At 59.9% G+C, this 20,863-nt stretch overlaps 1 protein-coding gene across 2 annotated transcripts in view; it reads left to right on the top strand.

The window, feature by feature from the left end:
* Positions 1–20,863, top strand: part of KMT2D (lysine methyltransferase 2D) — a 42,826-nt gene that overhangs the window by 5,883 nt on the left and 16,080 nt on the right. Inside the window, exons 7-39 of one of the 2 annotated variants that reach the window (XM_056120120.1) lie at positions 379–544; positions 642–756; positions 851–1,008; positions 1,215–1,360; positions 1,483–2,832; positions 2,924–4,029; positions 4,395–4,508; positions 4,827–4,937; positions 5,606–5,710; positions 7,002–7,183; positions 7,332–7,496; positions 7,585–7,694; positions 7,796–7,843; positions 8,371–8,592; positions 8,709–8,828; positions 8,916–9,020; positions 9,219–9,349; positions 9,428–9,575; positions 9,756–9,818; positions 10,124–10,234; positions 10,405–10,542; positions 10,648–10,732; positions 10,888–11,129; positions 11,246–11,319; positions 11,508–11,558; positions 11,684–13,492; positions 13,585–13,767; positions 13,844–13,983; positions 14,165–16,074; positions 19,938–20,061; positions 20,177–20,261; positions 20,366–20,432; positions 20,557–20,789. In XM_056120120.1, the coding sequence (XP_055976095.1) occupies positions 379–544; positions 642–756; positions 851–1,008; positions 1,215–1,360; positions 1,483–2,832; positions 2,924–4,029; positions 4,395–4,508; positions 4,827–4,937; positions 5,606–5,710; positions 7,002–7,183; positions 7,332–7,496; positions 7,585–7,694; positions 7,796–7,843; positions 8,371–8,592; positions 8,709–8,828; positions 8,916–9,020; positions 9,219–9,349; positions 9,428–9,575; positions 9,756–9,818; positions 10,124–10,234; positions 10,405–10,542; positions 10,648–10,732; positions 10,888–11,129; positions 11,246–11,319; positions 11,508–11,558; positions 11,684–13,492; positions 13,585–13,767; positions 13,844–13,983; positions 14,165–16,074; positions 19,938–20,061; positions 20,177–20,261; positions 20,366–20,432; positions 20,557–20,789 (9,917 nt within the window). Of the gene's footprint in view, positions 1–378; positions 545–641; positions 757–850; positions 1,009–1,214; positions 1,361–1,482; positions 2,833–2,923; positions 4,030–4,394; positions 4,509–4,826; positions 4,938–5,605; positions 5,711–7,001; positions 7,184–7,331; positions 7,497–7,584; positions 7,695–7,795; positions 7,844–8,370; positions 8,593–8,708; positions 8,829–8,915; positions 9,030–9,218; positions 9,350–9,427; positions 9,576–9,755; positions 9,819–10,123; positions 10,235–10,404; positions 10,543–10,647; positions 10,733–10,887; positions 11,130–11,245; positions 11,320–11,507; positions 11,559–11,683; positions 13,493–13,584; positions 13,768–13,843; positions 13,984–14,164; positions 16,075–19,937; positions 20,062–20,176; positions 20,262–20,365; positions 20,433–20,556; positions 20,790–20,863 lie in introns of those variants that run through there. The other variant, XM_056120121.1, reaches the window with a different exon arrangement.

Here is a 20,863-nt window from a genome sequence, read left to right as displayed (position 1 = left end):
AGTTATGTCGGGCTGGAACATCCCTAATCGAGCTCAGGAACCGTGTGCTGGGGAGTGGACTTGGTGCTCCCCCTGCAGAGTGTGTCCTCCAGCCCTTCGAGCCAGCTCCCTGGCCCCGGAGATCCTGCCCTTCCAACAGAAGGCATATGTGGGGCTGGGTGTGTCTTGGGTGTTGGTCCGCTGGGCGCTGATGGGAGTCTGAATCTGCTGCTGGTCTGCTCCACCAGACGAGGGGTGAGCCCATGAGTGCAGGTGCTTTGCCATGGCTGGGCCTGCGGCAGTGCAGACTCCCAGGGACGCCTCAGTGTAAAGTGCTCCACGCTGGGTCTGGCAGGAACTCAGTAGCTAACCTGTGTTCTCTGCCTCCGCCCGCTGTAGAGGAGGCGCGCTGTGCGGTCTGCGAGGGGCCAGGGGAGCTGTGTGACCTGTTCTTCTGTACCAGCTGTGGGCATCACTATCACGGGGCCTGCCTGGACACTGCTTTGACTGCCCGGAAGCGTGCCGGCTGGCAGTGTCCTGAATGTAAAGTGTGCCAAGCCTGCAGGTAAGGGGGGATAGCAAGAGGGTCGCCTTCGGCAAAGCGCTGGCTCAGGCGGACCGCGAGGGCAGCGAGGGCTCTTCTGTGGCCTGTGCCCCTGCAGGAAACCTGGGAATGACTCGAAGATGTTGGTGTGTGAGACGTGTGACAAAGGGTTCCATACCTTCTGCCTGAAACCGCCCATGGAAGAACTGCCTGCTCACTCTTGGAAGTGCAAGGTGAGGCTTCCCGGGTGCCACCGTCCTCGGAGTCCGCCTCCGTCCATCCCACCATTCCCCGTCTGACTCTCCTTTCGCCTGCTCCTTCCCTCAGGCCTGCCGGGTGTGCCGAGCCTGTGGGGCGGGCTCGGCAGAGCTGACTCCCAACTCTGAGTGGTTTGAGAACTACTCGCTCTGTCACCGCTGTCACAAAGCCCTGGGGGGCCAGCCTGTCAGTTCCCTGGCCGAGCAGCCTCCCCCTGCCTGTCACAGGTAAGTAGAGTCCATGGCCCGGCAGAGAGTGGGTTGGGGACTCAGAAGTACTGGGGTCGATGGGCTCCGTCAGGTCGAGTAGAGTTTTCCAGGAGAGCCAAGGGCGGGTGGGCAGGACAGTTGGTGGCTCTGGTCCTCCCGCAGCGTGTGCTCGGGAACGCAGCAGGTAGAGAACCTCGATGCCTGCACCCCTGTGCCCTCCGCAGACTCGCACCCCCTGAGCCTGGCGACGCCCCCACTGAGGAGCCCAGTGCCCTGTACGTCGCATGCCAAGAGCAGCCAAAGGGTGGGCATGTGACCTCTATGCAACCCACGGAACCTGGGCCCCTGCAATGTGAAGCCAAACCACTAGGTGAGCGGGTTCTGTCGACCCCTGGAGACGGTCTCCACTGTTCCGTGGCTTGGGACGCTTTCCGCTTTGCCCCGATCCTTCTCTCCTGGGGGTGGGGCTGAGCTGGTGTCTTGTGTCCCTAGGGAGAGCAGGGGCACAGCTGGAGCCCCAGTTGGACACCCCTCTGCACGAGGAATTGCCCCTGCTGCCCCCACCGGAAGAGTCACCCCTCTCCCCGCCGCCCGAGGAGTCGCCCACGTCCCCGCCGCCCGAGGCCTCACGCTTGTCCCCGCCGCCCGAGGAGTCGCCCCTCTCTCCGCCGCCCGAGGAGTCGCCCCTGTCTCCCCCCCCTGAGCCGTCCTCTTTCTCCCCGCCGGAGGAGTCGCCCTTCTCTCCGCCGGAGGAGTCGCCCCCGCCCCCCAGACTCAGGGCACCCCTGTCTCCAGCACCCGGAGCTTCGCCCCTGTCCCCGCCACTTGAGGAGTCGCCCCTGTCCCCCCCGCCGGAGGAGCTGCCCACGTCCCCACCGCCCGAAGCCTCCCGCCTGTCCCCGCCGCCTGAGGAGTCGCCCCTGTCCCCCCCGCCCGAAGAGTCCCCCACGTCTCCGCCACCGGAGGCGTCGCGTTTGTTCCCGCCGTTTGAAGAGTCGCCCCTGTCCCCGCCGCCCGAGGAGTCCCCCCTCTCGCCTCCCCCCGAGGCCTCGCGCTTGTCCCCGCCGCCTGAGGACTCGCCCATGTCCCCCCCGCCCGAAGACTCGCCCATGTCCCCCCCGCCCGAAGTGTCCCTCCTGTCCCGGAGACCTGAGGTCGCGCGCCTGTCCCCGCCACCTGAGGAGTCTCCGCTGTCCCCGCCGCCAGAGGAGGTGCCCACGTCCCCGCCGCCCGAGGCCTCACGTTTGTCGCCGCCACCCGAGGACTTGCCTGCTTCGCCACCACCAGACGACTTGCTTGTGTCCCCACCGCGGGAGGAGTCCCCTCTGTCGCCACTGCCTGAGGAATCACAAGTCTGTCCCTGTCCGGGGGAGCCACATCCGTCCCCCGGACTGGAGGAGCCACGTCTGTCCCCTGTGCCTGAGAAGCCGCACCTGTCCCCTGCGCCTGAGGAACCTGGCCTCTCGCCGGGACCTGGGGAGCCACGTCTGTCCCCCGCACCGGAGGCGCCTCGCCCGTCCCCCCGGCCGGAGGAGCCGCGTCTCTCCCCTCGGCCCCAAGAGTCGCACCCGTCACCCCAGCCCGAGGAGCCGCGCCTGTCACCCCAGCCCGAGGAGTCGTGCCTGGCCCCTCGACCCGAGGAGCCCCCTGGGGCAGCAGGCCTCTGCCCGGCACCTGCAGAGTCGCCCTCGACCCTCCCGCCCGGGGAGCCGCCCTTGTCCCCCCAGCTCAGAGAGCCGGCCCTGTCCGAGCCGGGGGAGCCGCCCCTGTCCCCGCCGCCGGCAGAGCTGCCGTTGTCGCCGTCCGGGGGCCCAGCCTTGTCTCCGCAGCTGATGCCGCCAGGTAAGGCGCGGCCGGACCACTCCGCTCGGACCGCCCCGGCTCTTCCTGGCGCGGCCCCGCTGAGAACTGGCCTTTTTCTCTCTCCCTCCAGATCCGCTTCCTCCACCGCTCTCCCCCATCATCACCGCGGTGGCCCCGCCAGCCCTGTCCCCTTTGGGGGAGTTGGAGTACCCCTTTGGTGCCAAAGGGGACAGTGATCCCGAGTCGCCGTTGGCTGCCCCCATCCTCGAGACCCCCATCAGCCCTCCCCCAGAAGCTAACTGCACTGACCCCGAGCCTGTGCCCCCCATGATCCTGCCCCCGTCCCCGGGCTCCCCCGCGGGCCCGGCCTCTCCCATCCTGATGGCGCCCCTCCCTCCTTCGTGCTCGCCGCTTCCCGAGTGTCGCCCGCCTCCCCCAGACTCTCCTCCCCAGTGCTCGCCTCCTGCTCCGCCCCTGTCCGTCCCCTCTCCGCTGAGTCCCGTGAGGAAAGAGGCAGAGGGGTCCGACGAGGCTGAGGCGTCCGAGATGGAGACTGACAAGGTCCCAGAACCTGAGTGTCCAGCCTTGGAGCCCACCCCCACCAGTCCCCTCCCCTCCCCCGTGGGGACCTTGTCCTGCCCTGCCCCCAGCCCGGCCCCAGCCCTGGCTGACTTCTCCGGACTGGGAGAGGAGGCAGCCCCGATGGACGGCACAGACACTCCCGGCTCTCAGCCAGAGGCGGGACAGACCTCGGGCAGTTCGGGGGGTGAACTGAAGGGTTCCCCGGTGCTCCTGGACCCTGAGGAGCTGGCCCCTGCGACCCCTATGGAGGTCTATGGCCCAGAGTGCAAGCAGGCCGGGCAGGTTTCACCCTGCGAAGAGCAAGAGGAGCCCCGAGTGCCGGTGGCCCCCACCCCGCCCACTCTCATCAAGTCCGACATTGTCAACGAGATCTCCAATCTGAGCCAGGGTGACGCCAGTGCCAGCTTCCCTGGCTCGGAACCCCTGCTGGGCTCCCCGGACCCCGAGGGGGGTGGCTCCCTGTCCATGGAGCTGGGGGTTTCGACAGACGTCAGTCCAGCCCGAGACGAGGGCTCCCTGCGGCTCTGCACCGACTCACTGCCAGAGACTGATGACTCACTGTTGTGTGAGGCCGGGACAGCCATCAGCGGAGGCAAAGCGGAGGGGGACAAGGGGAGACGGCGCAGCTCCCCGGCCCGCTCCCGCATGAAGCAGGTGAGGCTGAGCAGCCGCTCGACGTGCCCAGAGTTGCGTGGCTCTGCCGGGGCGCCCTGTGTCCAGGCTCTCACGGAGCCCGCAGCCCATCCTCCGACTCGGTTAAGGAGGGTGCTAGCCGTAGAGGACGAAGTGATCGTCCCACTGTGGTCAGGCCTAGGATGAGAAACTCGGGTCTCTCAAACCGCTGCCTCCCCCCCTTTGACTGCGCTTTTTCCCTTTGGGAGGGGGCGTGACCGGTGCCAGCATTCCTGCCTGTTGCTGTCGCACGTCTTGGCTCTTCCCCCTGCCCGAAAGGACTCCTGGTTCCCCTCCTGCCCAGCCGCCCAGGACTTGCCCGTGTCATGGTCTGCTTTTCTCATCAGGGTCGCAGTAGCAGTTTCCCAGGAAGGAGGCGCCCACGAGGAGGAGCACACGGAGGCCGTGGGAGAGGACGGGCCCGGCTAAAATCGACGACTTCTTCCATCGAGACTCTGGTAGTAAGGAGAGGATTTCCTCCCCCAGACAACTCAGCCAGTCCCTTCGAGTTCATTCCCCTTTCAGCCCTGCCGGTTCTGTGCTTACGAGCCAGGAGTAGGGGTGTCTGGCTCTGGGCTCCTTCCATCCAAAAGTCCCTGTTTCTCCAAAGTCTTTGCCATTGCTCGAACAGGTCTGGGCTGTTCTCCCATCTCTTAGTCCTGGCTCCTAGCTTTCCGTTCAGTCCAGAGTTCATGCCGGCTTTCCGCGGTCCTGGAGAGGAAAGCAGCTGAAATATGGCTAGATTAAGCTGCCTCACTTTCCACACTCTCTGCCTTAAGGTTGCTGATATCGATAGTTCTCCCAGCAAGGAGGAAGAAGATGATGACGATGACACCATGCAGAATACTGTGGTTCTCTTCTCCAACACAGACAAGTTTGTCCTGATGCAGGTATTTGACTGATGTAGTTTCATCCTCAGTGAGAGGTCAGGGAGAACGGGGCTGTGTTGGGGGGGTTAGATTGGGGATAACACAGGACCTACCTCTAGGGAAACCCAGCTGGAGAAAACGGGGATTGAGAATGATGTTGGTTTTTGGTTTGTCTCACCACCAGATTTCTCCCCATGTTTCCTCTGAGCTTGGCAGGGAACTTAGAACTTGGTCAACAGCAGTGAGAAAGGCAGAGATGGTCAGGAGCTTTCTAACCAACTGACAGTTGGTCACGTCTCTTACTCTCTTACCCTAACCAGCCTTTTTTTTTTTTTGGAGGGGGATTGGGCCCATGATTGGCAGTTTATCAAGGGATCATGGGTTGCTGGGGATCAGACCCGGGCCTCCTGCGTGCCAAAGCAGCCCATTAAACTATCTGCCTGGCTCTCATACCAACAAGTCTGTACCCACCTTATTTTCCTTTGTCCTACTTTTACTAATTTCAGATTGTAAAGATTCAAGTGACCTGATCAGAAAAGCACCTTGGAAAGCCACAGGGTACCCTGATGTGGTGACATTGTCCTGGTGCTGAATTCCTCCCTCTTCTAAGATTAGTGTTTCAGGCGTTTGTGGGACTGAGTGTGAGCAGGAGGCCCCGTTGGACATTCCAGTCTCTCTTTTTTTCACAGGACATGTGTGTGGTATGTGGCAGTTTTGGTCGTGGGGCCGAGGGCCACCTCCTTGCCTGTTCCCAGTGCTCCCAGTGCTATCACCCTTACTGTGTCAACAGCAAGGTGAGTTTAGGGCTCACAAGGGGATAGACTGGGGGATGGAATTAGGTTGTTGTTTTTTCCCTTCTATAGTTTATTGAGCTATACCCAGTGGTGTTCAGGCTAGTCCTAGCCCACTACTTGGGAACATGTGGAACTGGGGATCAAACCTGGGTTTTTCACATGCAAAACCTGAACTTCAGCTCTTTGAGCCCTTTTCCTGACCCAGGATCAGTTGCCTGTTTTTATACTGGACCTGTGTCCTGGCCATAATAGTCTTTTTTTGTTTTCTTTCGTGAATCAGCCCATGTGTACGGCACGTAAGCTCCTGAGCCAAATCCTTGGTTGATAGTTTTAAAAAATGGCTATTGATTGTAGAAATAAGTTAGTAGTCTTCAGTAGTGAATCATACTGCTTTGCAGAGGGGACCAGGGATGTGACTCAGTGGTAGAGCATTACGTGTGTAAGACCCTGGGCTCAGTTCTTGGTATTGCCCAAAAAAAAAAAAAAAAAAACAAAAAACAAAAAGCAGAAACAAAAAACTTAGAACCTACTTTGAGTTTAAGTACTTTGGAAATGTAATATTCTTTGGTGACTTTGTGGTATCATTCAGCGCATCATATAAACTGTGAGAACTTTGCTATTAGAAAACGTGAGGGCCAGAGTGATAGTACAGTGGGGAGGGTATTTGCCTCACATTCAGTCCCTAGCATTTTGTGTGGTCCCCGAGTGCCTCCTGAGAGCAGAACCAGGAGTAACCCCTGAGTATCGCCTGATATGAGCCAAAAAGCTTAAAAAAAAAAAAAAAAAAGGAAGGAAACTTGATGCAGATCGAAGATGAAGACTAACTTAGAACTTGTCTGCTGTAATATTCTAACTTGTAGCAGAAGCAGATTCTAAATGTTCGCAAAAATTAGAGGAAAATACAGTCAAAGACTATACATAAGTGTTAATTTTTTGGGTTTTGGGTTGCATCTGGTGATGCTTGGTGCCGGGGCCAACGACCAGACAGGCGTGTGCTCTGACCCTTCAGGCTTCTCCCCAGCCCTGCTCAGTTGCTCTGGGCCTTGACTTGTGGAGGGGCGCCATTGCTAGTGTGGAGGCAGAGGTCAGGTACTGCTGGCTTCTCTGTCCAGCAGAATTCCCTGCGGTCCCTGCTAAGTATCGAGCCAGTTGGGAGGTGAGGGTGCGTCACAGGAGATCACATGCCCCGAAGTCCAGCCCCGCCCATCTAAGTACCATCACCCCCTAAGAAGTGGCGTGGGGCCCCCTGTCACACCCAGACGGGTTCACGAATTGCCGTTTTCTGCACCAGATCACCAAGGTGATGCTGCTGAAGGGCTGGCGCTGTGTGGAGTGCATCGTGTGCGAGGTGTGTGGCCAGGCGTCAGACCCCTCGCGCCTGCTGCTCTGCGACGACTGTGACATTAGCTACCACACGTACTGCCTGGACCCCCCACTGCTCACCGTGCCCAAGGGTGGCTGGAAGTGCAAGTGGTAAGGGTCTTGAGTGGGAGGGGCAGGGTTTGAGACATGAGAGTGTGCTGGTCACTCTCGAAGCAGACTGGTTGCCTGCCTCTGCGGGAGGGTGCCTCTGGATACTTCGGTGGGTCTGGTGCTGAGGGTCTCTCTCTGCCCCCACCAGGTGTGTGTCTTGCATGCAGTGTGGGGCCGCCTCCCCGGGCTTTCATTGTGAGTGGCAGAATAGTTACACGCACTGCGGGCCCTGCGCCAGCCTGGTGACCTGTCCCATCTGTCATGCCCCGTACGTGGAAGAGGACCTGCTAATCCAGTGCCGGCACTGTGAACGGTGAGAGTCCCCCTTTCCCTGGGTGTCTCCCTCTTCCCTGTTCTCAGCCTCTCATCATCCGGGTTCGTCTGCTGTCCCCTGACCCCAGGTGGATGCATGCTGGCTGTGAGAGCCTCTTCACAGAGGATGATGTCGAGCAGGCGGCTGATGAGGGCTTCGACTGTGTCTCCTGCCAGCCTTACGTGGTCAAGCCCGCTGGTGAGTTCCAGGTCCCGGGAAGCCAAGGGCGCAGAGTAGGGTGCTGAGCTTGGGGATAGAGCCTCAGCTGCTCCATCCTTGGTTTGTTCTTCTCGTCACAGTGCCTGTTGCACCGCCAGAGTTGGTACCTATGAAGGTGAAGGAGCCAGGTGAGTCGCAGCAGCGTGAAACCCCAGAGCCAGCGGTGCCTTTAGACACCATCGAACTCCGGCTCTAGCTACGCTGTGTTTTCAGATGAGGAATCTAAGACCCAGGGCGGTTGCATGGTCTGCCCGGCGTCACCCAGTGGGTTAGTGGCAAGTTGATGGTTAGAGCCAAGACCTCGACTTTTCCAGGTGGATTTTACTCCACCAGGTCTCAGCATCTCCTCTCCAGAGGATGCAGCTTCCTCGGCCCGGTGAAGGGCTGGGTCAGTGTCGTCCTTTAGGATGAGGGCACTGCTTCTGGCACCTGCGAACTGCTGTGTTTAGCAAGCCGGGGCCCTCCGAGCTCCAAGAAGCTATTAAGTAGAGAAGCTGTTTGGTGTGCCGGGACCCGAGCGGAGTCAGGCTCTCGGCACCCCCTGGGGTCCCTCCTCTCTAGTCCTCAGACTGTCCTCCCTGGAATTTAGACGGAAACTGAGTTCTGCTTGCTGTCGCGTCCATCGAGGGCTCACGTGTGCTCCCTCTTTGCACAGAGCCTCAGTACTTCCGCTTCGAGGGGGTGTGGCTGACGGAGACGGGCATGGCCGTGCTGCGGAACCTGACCATGTCGCCCCTGCACAAGCGGCGCCAGCGCCGAGGGCGGCCCGGCCTCCCGGGCGAGGTGGGGCTGGAGGGTCCTGAGCCCCCAGATGCGCTCGGCCCTGAGGACAAGAAGGATGGGGACCTGGACACTGACGAGCTGCTCAAAGGCGAAGGTCGGTCGGGAGTCCCCGGAAGGAAGGGCAAGTCATGCACCACCGCCCTTGGGGTGCCGGACCAGAGTCCAGGGACCCGCGCCTCTGAAGAGCCCCCCCTTTGTCTCTGCGCACAGGTGGCGTCGAGCACATGGAGTGTGAGATGAAACTGGAAGGCCCCGTAAGCCCTGACGTGGAGCCCGGCAAAGAAGAGAGCGAGGAGAGCAAAAAGCGCAAACGCAAGCCCTACCGGCCTGGTGAGGGCCTGCGAAGGGGAAGGTGGGTGTGCAGGGACGCTCGCCCCGGCCCTGCAGCCTCTCAGCTTCAGTTCTGCCTCCTCACAGGCATTGGTGGTTTCATGGTGCGGCAGCGGAAATCCCACACCCGCGTGAAAAAGGGGCCTGCTGCTCAGGCCGAGGTGTTGAGTGGGGATGGGCAGCCCGACGAGGGTGAGACGGGTGAGGGCACCAGTGGGGCCTGGGCGAAGGTGGGGATGCCAGGACATCGGGCCCTTGCAGGGAGCCCTAGCGGGTGGGCCCACCCGAAGGGCAAGCGGGCGGGGGCATCACTGGGTGGGGGGCGCAGTAGGCAGAGCGTGTCAGGTCGCGCTGGGAGCAGTGTGTCTGACACCTGCCGTCCTGTCCCAGTGATGTCCACTGACCTGCCTGCAGAGGGCTCTGTGGACCAGAGCGTAGCCGATGGGGACGAGAAGAAAAAGCAGCAACGGCGTGGGCGCAAGAAGAGCAAGCTGGAGGACATGTTCCCCGCTTACCTGCAGGTGGGGCTCAGGCCGAGGGCCGGGATGGCCAGCTGTCCGGGGGCATGCGGCAGCTGGCTTTCCCTGACTCTCCCGCAGGAAGCCTTCTTTGGGAAGGAGCTGCTGGACCTGAGCCGAAAGGCCCTTTTCGCAGTCGGGGTGGGCCGGCCAAGCTTCGCACTCGGAACCTCAAAGGCCAAGGGGGATGGAGGCTCGGATAGGAAGGAGCTTCCCGCCTTGCAGAAAGGTTCGTTGTGTAGCCGTGAGGCCGTTTGAAGGGACCCAGCTTCCTTCGGAGCTGGTAAAGGAATCTGGTGGGGAACGAGCTGGGCTCGGGGAGTAGACCAGGGGCCTGCCTAGACTGTGGAGCTGGGAGCCCGTCGCAGGGGTGGGATGTGTCTGACTCGAGTGGGATTGTTGCTTACAGAAGATGGTCCTGATGTTGCAGATGAAGAATCCCGCGGGCCCGAGGGCAAGGCTGATACACCAGGTGAGGGCTGCTGGTTTGGCCTCTGTCCATTTGTTCTGCCTCTGAGCATCCTCAGCATTGGCGGCTGGAAATGAGTCCACATCCTCCACACTTCAGGGGGCTCCGTGTTTTGTTTTGCTCTGGGCATGTGCCTGACTTTGGGCTCAAGGATCACTCCTGGAGGGGCTTGGGTGCTGGGGACCGAACCCGGACTGGCCGTGTGCAAGGCAAGCGTTCCACCTACTGTAATTTTGCTCCGGCCTCTCAGGGTGTCCCATTTGGTTCTTCCGTTCTGGCTTTGGCTCATGAGCTTCTCTCAAATGCAGGACCTGAGGATGGGGGCGTAAAAGCATCCCCAGTGCCCAGTGACCCCGAGAAGCCAGGCACCCCAGGTGAAGGGATGCTTAGCTCTGACTTAGACAGGATTTCCACAGAAGGTGAGGCTGGCCCACATTGCGTGGATGAGGGGTCTCTGTGGGAGAAGCTGTTGCCTGCGGGTTGCCCGTCTGGGTGGCTTTCCTAAGGGGTCCTAGCCCCTTCCCTGCCCAGGGCCTCCTTCGGTGCCCGGTCTGCTTCCTTAGTAACAGCCATCCTCATTCCTCCACAGAATTGCCCAAGATGGAATCCAAGGACCTGCAGCAGCTCTTCAAGGACGTTCTGGGTTCTGAACGAGAGCAGCCTCTGGGCTGTGGGACCCCTGGCCTAGATGGCAGCCGGACACCGCTGCAGAGACCCTTTCTTCAAGGTGATCCAGGTGGGAGCGGCTTGAAGACTGGGCTGGCGGGGATGACTGGGCTTGCCCCCAGCACAGGCGGCTTGCGCCCCTTTTTTGACCCCGTGCCTCTTGTAGGTGGGCTCCCTTTGGGCAGTCTCCCCTCCAACAGCCCGATAGACTCCTATCCAGGCCTCTGCCAGTCCCCATTCCTGGATTCAAGGTTGGTGTCCAGACTTGGTCTCCCGGGCAGTCCCCGTTTCCTCTTCCCCTGTGGGGGCTGTGGGGATGGGGTGGTGGCCTGGGGCGCTCTGGGCGTCGGCATGGGGTGGAGCCCAGCATTCCTGCCCCCTGTGACTTTCTGCCCCTGCGCCCCAGGGAGCGCGGGGGCTTCTTTAGCCCGGAACCCGGTGAGCCAGACAGCCCCTGGACGGGCTCAGGGGGTACCACACCCTCCACCCCCACCACCCCCACCACGGAGGGTGAGGGCGACGGACTCTCCTATAACCAGCGGAGTCTTCAGCGCTGGGAGAAGGACGAGGAGTTAGGCCAGCTCTCGACCATCTCGCCTGTGCTCTATGCCAACATGAACTTTCCCAATCTCAAGCAAGATTACCCAGGTACCTGGGGGGCGGGGGCAGCCGGTGGCGGTCGGGAGTGCGGGTCACTTGGGGCGGGTGGTGTCGGATCACCTGTTAAACCTCCTACCACCATCCGACCATCACTCGATCTCCAGACTGGTCCAGCCGATGCAAGCAAATCATGAAGCTCTGGAGAAAGGTTCCAGCTGCTGACAAAGCCCCCTACCTGGTGAGACGGGCAGGAGCCCTGGGCAGTGTGGGGCAGCGAAGGAGGCCTGTGGGCAGTTCGCCTCTGTGTTTTCCATCCCCCACTCCTCAAGCAGCGTGGGCCAGGGGGAATCGGCTTTGGAATGGGGAGGAGAGGATTGGCGGGGCTCTGAGCTCTAGGCTTACGGCTGTGTCTTGCGTGTTCTCCAGCAAAAGGCCAAAGATAACCGGGCAGCCCATCGCATCAACAAGGTGCAAAAGGTGAGCGGGGACCGGGCCGGGCTGTACCATCCGCGTCCCGTAGCTGGTGGCCTCACGGGGTGGGGGTGGCAGGGCCTAGGCCTGCCCACAGCAGCCTGACGGCTCTGTGCTGGTCTCCCCTGTAGCAGGCCGAGAGCCAGATCAACAAGCAGACCAAGGTGGGCGACATGGCCCGTAAGCCGGACCGACCGGCCCTACAGCTCCGCATTCCCCCCCAGCCAGGGGCACTGGGCAGCCCGCCGCCTGCTGCCGCCCCCACCATTTTCATTGGCAGCCCCACTCCCCCCGCCGGCTTGTCTACCTCTGCGGATGGGTTCCTGAAGCCGCCGGTGGGCGCCGTGTCCGGCCCCGACTCGCCCGGTGAGCTCTTCCTCAAGCTCCCAGCCCAGGTGCCCGCCCAAGTGCCTTCGCAGGACCCCTTCGGACTGGCCCCCGCCTACGCTCTGGAGCCCCGCTTCCCTGCAGCGCCCCCCGCCTACCCCCCCTACCCGAGTCCCACTGGGGCCCCCTCCCAGCCCTCGGCGCTGGGCACTTCATCTCGCTCTGGGCCTGGCCAGCCAGGGGAATTCCACGCTACTCCGCCCGGCACCCCCCGCCAGCAGCCCTCCACACCGGACCCCTTCCTCAAGCCCCGCTGCCCTTCACTGGACAACCTGGCTGTGCCCGAGAGCCCGGGGGGCGGCGGGGGCAAGACTTCGGAGCCCCTGCTGTCACCTCCGCCTTTCGGGGAGTCTCGGAAGGCTCTGGAGGTGAAGAAGGAAGAGCTTGGGGCCTCCTCTCCGAGCTACGGGGCCCCCAACCTTGGCTTTGCCGACTCGCCCTCCTCCGGCCCCCACCTGGGCAGCCTGGAGCTAAAGGCACCTGATGTCTTCAAAGCCCCCTTGACCCCTCGGGCATCTCAGGTAGAACCCCAGAGCCCAGGCTTGGGCTTGAGGCCCCAGGAGCCAGCGCCTGCCCAGACTTTGGCTCCTTCTCCCCCCAGCCACTCAGACATCTTCCGCTCTGGCCCCTATTCGGACCCCTACGCCCAGCCCCCGTCAACCCCGCGGCCCCAGCCCCCGCCCCCCGAGAACTGCTGTTCCTTGCCGCCTCGCTCGCTGCCTTCCGACCCTTTCTCCCGAGTGCCCGCCAGTCCCCAGTCCCAGTCCAGCTCCCAGTCCCCGTTGACACCCCGCCCCCTGTCTGCCGAGGCTTTCTGCCCGTCCCCCGTGACCCCTCGCTTCCAGTCCCCCGACCCTTATTCCCGCCCCCCCTCCCGCCCTCAGTCCCGAGACCCTTTCGCCCCGCTGCATAAGCCGCCCCGACCCCAGCCTCCCGAAGCTGCCTTTAAGGCCGGGCCTCTTGCCCACACTCCTCTGGGGGCCGGGGGCTTCCCAGCAGCCCTGCCCTCGGGGCCGGCAGGGGAGCTCCACGCCAAGGTCCCAAGTGGGCAGCCCCCCAACTTTGCCCGGTCCCCTGGGACTGGTGCGTTTGTGGGCACTCCCTCTCCCATGCGCTTCACTTTCCCTCAGGCGGTCGGGGACCCCTCCTTAAAGCCCCCTGTCTCTCAGCCTGGCCTTCCTCCCCCCCATGGGATCAACAGCCATTTTGGGCCCGGCCCTACCTTGGGCAAGCCTCAAAGCACAAACTACGCAGTAGCCACAGGGAACTTCCACCCATCGGGGAGCCCCCTGGGACCCAGCCCCGGATCCACGGGAGAGGGCTACGGGCTGTCCCCACTGCGACCCCCGTCAGTCCTCCCCTCTGCGCCCGACGGCTCCCTCCCCTACCTGTCCCACGGGGCCACGCAGCGGGTGGGCATCGCCTCTCCGGCCGACAAGCGAGAAGACCCGGGGGCTGGAATGAGCAGCTCTTTGGTTGCCCCTGAACTTGGCGGCACCCAGGAGCCAGGCCTGTCCAGCCTTAGCCAGACAGAGCTGGAGAAGCAGCGACAGGTCAGTCACCACCCCCCCTCCACAGCCCTGGTGCCAGCCTTCCGGCCCGAGTGGAACAGACTCACCCTCTTCTGCTCTTCTGCTCTGAACAGCGCCAGCGGCTCCGGGAGCTGCTGATTCGGCAGCAGATTCAGCGCAACACCCTGCGGCAGGAGAAGGAGACAGCTGCAGCAGCTGCAGGAGCAGTGGGGCCCCCGAGCAGCTGGGGTGCTGAGACGAGCAGCCCTGCCTTTGAGCAGCTGAATCGAGGCCAGACCCCCTTCCCTGGGACCCAGGTAGCTAGAGTGCTGGTGGGGGTCGGGGAGTCTCGGTGCCTGCGGGCCGTGCGGGCTCATCTGCCTCTCTCCCCAGGACAAGAACAGTCTCGCAGGCTTGCCCCCAAGCAAACTGGGCGGCCCCACCATCCTGGGGCCTGGGGCTTTTCCCACTGATGAGCGGCTCTCCCGACCACCCCCACCAGCCACCCCTTCCGCTCTGGATGTGAACAACCGGTGAGCCTCCGGAGGGTTTCCTGGGGCAAACCCAGATCTTAACCACTGTTGTGGCCGCCTCGACTTTCCTCTGTTTCCTTTCCAGTCTCCTCTTGGCCTCCTTTCTTTCCCCCACGTGGAAACGGCTGTTAACTTTGCTCGGCCTGACTGTCCCGTCCTCTGATTCTGTGTTTCCTTCCAGGCAACTGGTGGGAGGCTCCCAGGCCTTCTACCAGCGAGCGCCCTACCCCGGGCCCCTGCCCTTGCAGCAGCAGCAGCAGCTGTGGCAGCAGCAGCAGCAGCAGCAGCAGCAGGCGCAGCAGCAGGCCACGGCAGCCACCTCCATGCGACTCGCCATGTCCGCTCGCTTCCCGTCAGCTCCTGCACCTGAACTTGGCCGCCAGGCCCTTGGTTCCCCCTTGGCGGGCATCCCCGCTCGTCTGCCTGGCCCTGGAGAGCCGGTGCCCGGCCCCGCTGGTCCTGCCCAGTTCATTGAGTTGCGACACAATGTACAGAAAGGACTAGGGCCTGGGGGTGCTCCGTTCCCTGGCCAGGGCCCCCCTCAGAGATCCCGTTTTTACCCTGTGAGTGAGGATTCCCACCGCCTGGCTCCTGAAGGGCTTCGCGGCCTGGCTGTGTCGGGCCTTCCACCACAGAAGCCTTCAGCCCCGCCAGCCCCTGAACTGAACAGCCTCCATCCAGCGCCCCACACCAAGGGCCCCACCCTGCCAGCTGGCTTGGAGCTGGTCGGCCGGCCCCCGTCGAGGACTGAGCTCAGCCGCCCGCCTCCTCTGGCCCTGGAAGCCGGGAAGTTGCCCTGCGAGGATCCCGAGCTGGACGACGACTTTGATGCCCACAAGGCCCTGGAGGACGACGAGGAGCTGGCCCACCTGGGCCTGGGCGTGGACGTGGCCAAGGGAGACGATGAGCTGGGCACCCTGGAGAACCTGGAGACGAACGACCCCCACTTAGACGACCTGCTCAATGGGGATGAGTTTGACCTGTTGGCCTACACTGACCCAGAGCTGGACACGGGGGACAAGAAGGACACCTTCAACGAGCACCTGAGGCTGGTGGAGTCGGCCAACGAAAAGGCCGAGCGGGAGGCCCTCCTGCGGGGTGTGGAGCCGGGGCCCTTGGGCCCTGAGGAACGCCCACCCCCAGCTGCCGATGCCTCCGAGCCCCGTCTGGCATCAGTGCTCCCTGAGGTGAAGCCCAAGGTGGAGGAGAGTGGGCGCCACCCTTCCCCTTGCCAGTTTACCATTAATACCCCCAAGGCTGAGCCAGCACCTGCTACCACCCCTCTAGGCCTGGGACTGAAACCAGGACAGAGTGTGTTAGGCAGTCGGGATGCTCGCATGGGCCCAGGGCCCTTTCCCAGCAGTGGACAGACAGCTGAGAAGGGCCCCTTTGGTGCCACAGGAGGACCACCAGGTCATCTGCTGACCCCCAGCCCACTGAGTGGCCCTGGAGGGTCCTTGCTGGAAAAGTTTGAGCTAGAGAGTGGGGCTCTGTCCTTGCCTGGTGGACATACAGCCTCCGGGGATGAACTGGACAAGATGGAGAGCTCCCTTGTCGCCAGCGAGTTACCCCTGCTCATTGAGGACTTGCTGGAGCACGAGAAGAAAGAGCTGCAGAAGAAGCAGCAACTCTCTGCGAAACTCCATCCTGCCCAGCAGCAGCAGCCGCAGCCGCCGCCGCCGCAGCCGCAGCCGCAGCCGCAGCAACACTCACTGCTGTCCACGCCTGGTCCTTCCCAGACCATGGCTCTGCCACACGAAGGCTCTTCGCCCGGTTTGGCTGGGCCCCAGCAGCAGCTCGCCTTGGGACTTGGAGGTTCCCGACAGCCAGGCCTGACCCAGCCTCTGATGCCCACCCAGCCACCAGCTCATGCCCTCCAGCAGCGTCTGGCCCCGTCCATGCCTATGGTTTCCAACCAAGGGCATATGTTAAGTGGGCAGCATGGAGGGCAGGCGGGCTTGGTGCCTCAGCAGAGCTCCCAGCCAGTGTTGGCGCAGAAGCCCATGGGTGCTATGCCACCTTCTATGTGCATGAAACCTCAACAACTGGCAATGCAGCAGCAGCTGGCCAACAGCTTCTTCCCAGATACAGGTAACTGCGGGGGGGGGGGGGGGGGGGATGGGCCTAAGTACCTGTGGTCTCAGTGGATACTGTGTAACGGCAGTGAGGCTGCAGACCGACCTAAGATGATCCCTACTTAAGGAAGATGGGACATAAAGAAATTTGGCTGAATACCATTCTCACAGTATAAGCAAACACACTTTTTAGAGTGGGAGGAATAAGGGATTCAGCTGTTTGAGTGCATGAGGGAAACATGCAGGGAAGTCAGATTTTTGCTAAATCTTTGTAGCTGTGGGGAGATTGAACTTGAGAACTTGAAGGAAAGGGAATAAATCAGTTCAGGTAGGTGCAGTGACTCAAGAGACTAGTAGCAGGAAAGCATATGGGATGTTTGCAGAGGCGGAAATGGTGGGCTGGAGTAGACTGGGTCAGGGTGGTGAGTGGACACTGCTATAGTATTGGGGAGAAGAGGAAGGGTCGCCGTTGGGAGGATGGTCTGGCTTTATGATCGTGCAGTCAACTACAGCTCTTAACTATGATTGCATTGTTACTGTAACACTGAGAATTACAATTTGCCAAGTAGTATCCTGAGCACTTTACATCTGTTGTCTAATTTAATCACAACAAGCTCAGTTTAAAAAGTACTACTGTGCTCTTTGGTGGTAGAAGAGAAAGCAGGCATGGAGGAAACTGAGGGAGGTAACTTTCCTAAGATAACACAAGAGAACTAGAGTTTGAACACTGGTCCTTGGAGTCTCTTAACTCTTTCATAGGTTCAAAATACCCAGAGAAGGATTTTGGTCAGTCCTTTAAAAAGTGGCAAGGGCGGGGGACTGGAACAATAGAACGTGGGGTTGGGTATTTGCCCTGTACACGGCAGACCGGGTTCAATTCCCCGCATCCTATGTGGTCCCCCAAGCACTGCCAGGAGTAATTCCTAAGTGCAGAGCCAGGAGTAACCCCTGAGCATCGCTGGGTGTGACACTCCCCCCTCCACCCCCCAAAAAAATTAGGAAAAAAAAGTGGCAGGGGACCAGAGATACAGTATGGGGCCATTAAGTGCTCGCCTTACATGCAGTGACCCCTGTTTGATCCCTGGTACTGCATATGGTCCCTGAAGCACTGTCCCAAGTTACCTCTGAGTCCCTGAATGCTGTTGGCTGTGGACGGGGATGTGTTCAAAAGCAGAATAAAACAAAAAGTAAGAGAGCTCAGTGATCTGAGTGTAGGCTTTACATGATAGGGGCCCATGTTCAATCCCCACCACCATATGGTCCCTGGCGCAGTGCTCCAGGAGTAGTCTGCAAGCACTGCTAGATGTAACCCCCAAATCAGAAAGAACTCTGTCGGTCCATAAAACGTGGAGAGTCAGGGTCAGAAAAATACTGCTCAGCAGGATGGAGTAGAAGTTAACCTACAAGCCCGGAGGCAAGGATAATCCCCGAGCACTGCAAGGCATGGCCCCTAACAAAGACGTTGGGGCCCAGAGGAATAGCACTGGGGGCTTAGACTCCTACAGACGCAGCTCAGATCTCCCAGTGTGCCGCATGTGCCAAGTGTGGTCCTGGCAACTCTGCTGTCTGTGATGTCCAGGGCTTCAAGTGATTTCCATCCTCACTGCCACCCAGTGTGTGTGAGCAACTAAGGGTAAAACCCCTGGTAAGTAACACAGCCAGGCAGCGATGGGCCTGCGTGCTGATGCTGCAGTGATCTCTTTCGGGCACAACACCCGGAACTGTATGCTTCAGCCAAGAGAAACGTGGTGGGAACGCGGCAGGCACCATAGCCAGAGGAGTGGAGTGGAGTCTCTGGGCGCACCACTGAGTGAGCACTGCAGCCTCGTGCAGTCCCGGCAGGGGTGTGGCTCACTGGTCGGTCTCATCTTCACAGATGTGTGGCCTTGGGTTTGAGTCCTGATACTACCAAAAAATCCCCAAAACCACAGACAGGTGTATATGCAAATCCCAGCCATCAAAGCAATTGTAAAGGAAAGGGGTAGGGTAGAGAGGGAATTTTTATTTTGTTTTTTCCCCACTGAATTTGGGCAGGAGTGATAGCACAGCGGTAGGGCGTTTGCCTTGCAAGCCGCCGTCCTGGCCAAGCCGGGTTCGATTCCTCCGCCCCTCTCGGAGAACCCGGTGAGCTACCGAGAGTATCTCGCCCGCATGGCAGAGCCTGGCAAGCTACCCGTGACGTATTCGCTATGCCAGACACAGTAACAACAAGTCTCAACATGGAGACGTTACTGGGCCCGCTCAAGCAAATTGATGAACACCGAGAGGACAGTGCTACCGTGCCCATTTAATTTAAATACCGTGGTTTTACAAAGTTGTTCCTGATGATTTGCTACAGGCATTCAGTGTTCCAACACCTGTCCCACCACCACTCTCACCTGCCCGCCACCGTTGCACCATTTTCCCATCCACCCTGTAGCAGGGCCACCACAGTTTATTTTATACTGCTTTTTACCCCTAAGTGGCTTTTAAGAGGGATCAAAAATGTATCTGTAGAAGAAAATTTGGAAATTGTATCTCACCACGGGGACATTAATTCCTTGCCCGGGGGTTTACTAAGCTGTAGTTGCAAGTTAACCTTCTGTGTTAATGTTTTTATTAGTCTAGATTGGTTTCTATGTTACATCCCATCTACTACTGAGATGTCAGTGTTGTAGTATTGGAGACGAGACGGAGGAGTGTGCTCAAAAAAATCCAGAATTCTTAAGTGGGCAGTTAGGTTGTAGTTGATTTTTTTTTTCTTTTTGGGAAACAACCGGTGATGCACAGGGGTTACTCCTCGCTATTGCACTCAGGAATTACTCCCGGCTGTGCTCAGGGGACCATATATGGGATGCTGGGAACCGACCCGGGTCAGCCACATGCAAGGCAAACGCCCTATGAGCTGTGCTATCGCCCCACCCCTGTAGTTAAATTTTTAACTGGGTGGCAGCTTTGGGGTGTGGGAGCAGCTGCCCAGGCTTTGGGCGGGAGCTGGTTCGTCCCCATCCAAGAGCACTCCAGCGGTCTCAGCTGGGAGTGGGTGTCCGAGACATTTTTGTAACTAGGTGATCTCTTTCGAGATTGATTGAGTCTCTGAACAAGGCCGGTAGATGAGCTTACATAGACTGCAGTGGTGGGGTGTGGGTGTGGCTGCTGGGTGTTCTGGAAGTACAGGGAGGTGGGGGGGCGTTGGTTGCCCATCCCAACTCTGAGATAGCCTGGAGTTTTCACCACAAGGACCCATGTACCTGACGGGTTTTGGCGGATTAGGTTCTCTGTAAGGCGCAATCTTAAGGTGATGGAGTTCAGTGGAAATTTTTCTTGATTTAGAGAGTTAAATTTTCTGAACAGTGGAGAATTGTTCAGTTTTTGGGATTTTTGGGAAGATTTAAGGTTTTGGTGGTTGCTTCTTTATCTACCTCGCATCTTTGATAGGTAGGAGAGTGAGCTGTGGCATCTAGTAGGGCCCACATTTGGGTTCTTGTGCTGTACCAGTTACCTTAAGCACATTTCAAGAGTGCTTCCTTAGTGCTAAAGTAGTACTGATGGTCTTGCCTCACTTGATCCCCTCATTTCTGTGTGGTAAACAGAGTAAGAGTCACCGTCTCCACTGAACAGAGGAGTAAACTGAGGCACAAGTGAAAGACATTGACTTACTGGCTTAACAACTTAGCGAGCAACTTTTTCTGCCATGGTGCGAGATAAAACAAGGCCACGTGTCATGCTGTTAAGAGTGGAGGCGCTCCTTTTGGCCACCTGGTTTCTAGCCCAGTAGATTTTCTGCTGCTCCATACCCTCTCTTGGGCCAGTAGTGGTCAGGGTATTGGATAGCATAGAAGACATGGAATGGACTACTGGCCCAGTGCCCACCCACTCACTTAACTCTTGTTTGTTCAGACCTGGACAAATTTGCTGCAGAAGATATCATTGATCCCATTGCAAAGGCCAAAATGGTAGCTTTGAAAGGCATCAAGAAGGTGATGGCTCAGGGCAGCATTGGTGTGGCACCTGGCATGAACAGGTAAGACTGGGGTGATAGAGGCTTGGACCTTTGCTTTGTCCCGTCCCTTCTCCTTTCTCCCTGTCCCTTCCGCTTTCCCCGTTACTGATATTCTCTTTGCTTCGGTGGAATCCAGGCAGCAAGTGTCCCTACTCGCCCAGAGATTGTCAGGGGGGCCAGGTGGTGATCTGCAGAACCATGTGGCAGCTGGGAGCGGCCAGGTAAGCAGTCAGGTAGGAGAAGGAACTTGGTCCCGGTGCTTTTGGGCCACCCTTCTTAGGACCTGGTGTGGAACAGTGAACTCCAGCGGTCTCTCTCATCACAGGATCGGAGTTCCGGTGACCCCTCCCAGCCTCGTCCCAATCCACCCACTTTTGCCCAGGGAGTGATCAGTGAGTATGCGGGTGGGGAAAGCGTGTGTAAAGAAATAGCCTCGAAGGTCTGGGTGAAGAGGAACTGCATCCTGGTTCTGCAGCTCTAACACGATCCTCCCCCCGCCCCCATTGCCTTTGCCAGATGAGGCTGACCAGCGGCAGTATGAGGAGTGGCTCTTCCATACCCAGCAGCTCCTACAGATGCAGCTGAAGGTGCTGGAGGAGCAGATCGGAGTGCACCGCAAGTCCCGGAAGGCACTGTGTGCCAAGCAGCGAACTGCCAAAAAGGCTGGCCGTGAGTTCCCAGAGGCCGATGCTGAGAAACTCAAGCTGGTTACAGAGCAGCAGAGCAAGATCCAGAAACAGCTGGATCAGGTGGGGAAAGTAAACTTCAGCCCGGGCAGAGGAGGGATGGCACAGGTGAGGAGGCTCCCAGCTGACTTCCCTGC

Source organism: Sorex fumeus, unplaced genomic scaffold, assembly GCF_029834395.1.
Source record: "Sorex fumeus unplaced genomic scaffold, SorFum_2.1 ptg000042l, whole genome shotgun sequence".
Classification (NCBI taxonomy): Eukaryota; Metazoa; Chordata; class Mammalia; order Eulipotyphla; family Soricidae; genus Sorex; species Sorex fumeus.
Note: the sequence above shows the minus strand (reverse complement) of the source record. Positions and strands in the feature narration are given on the sequence as shown.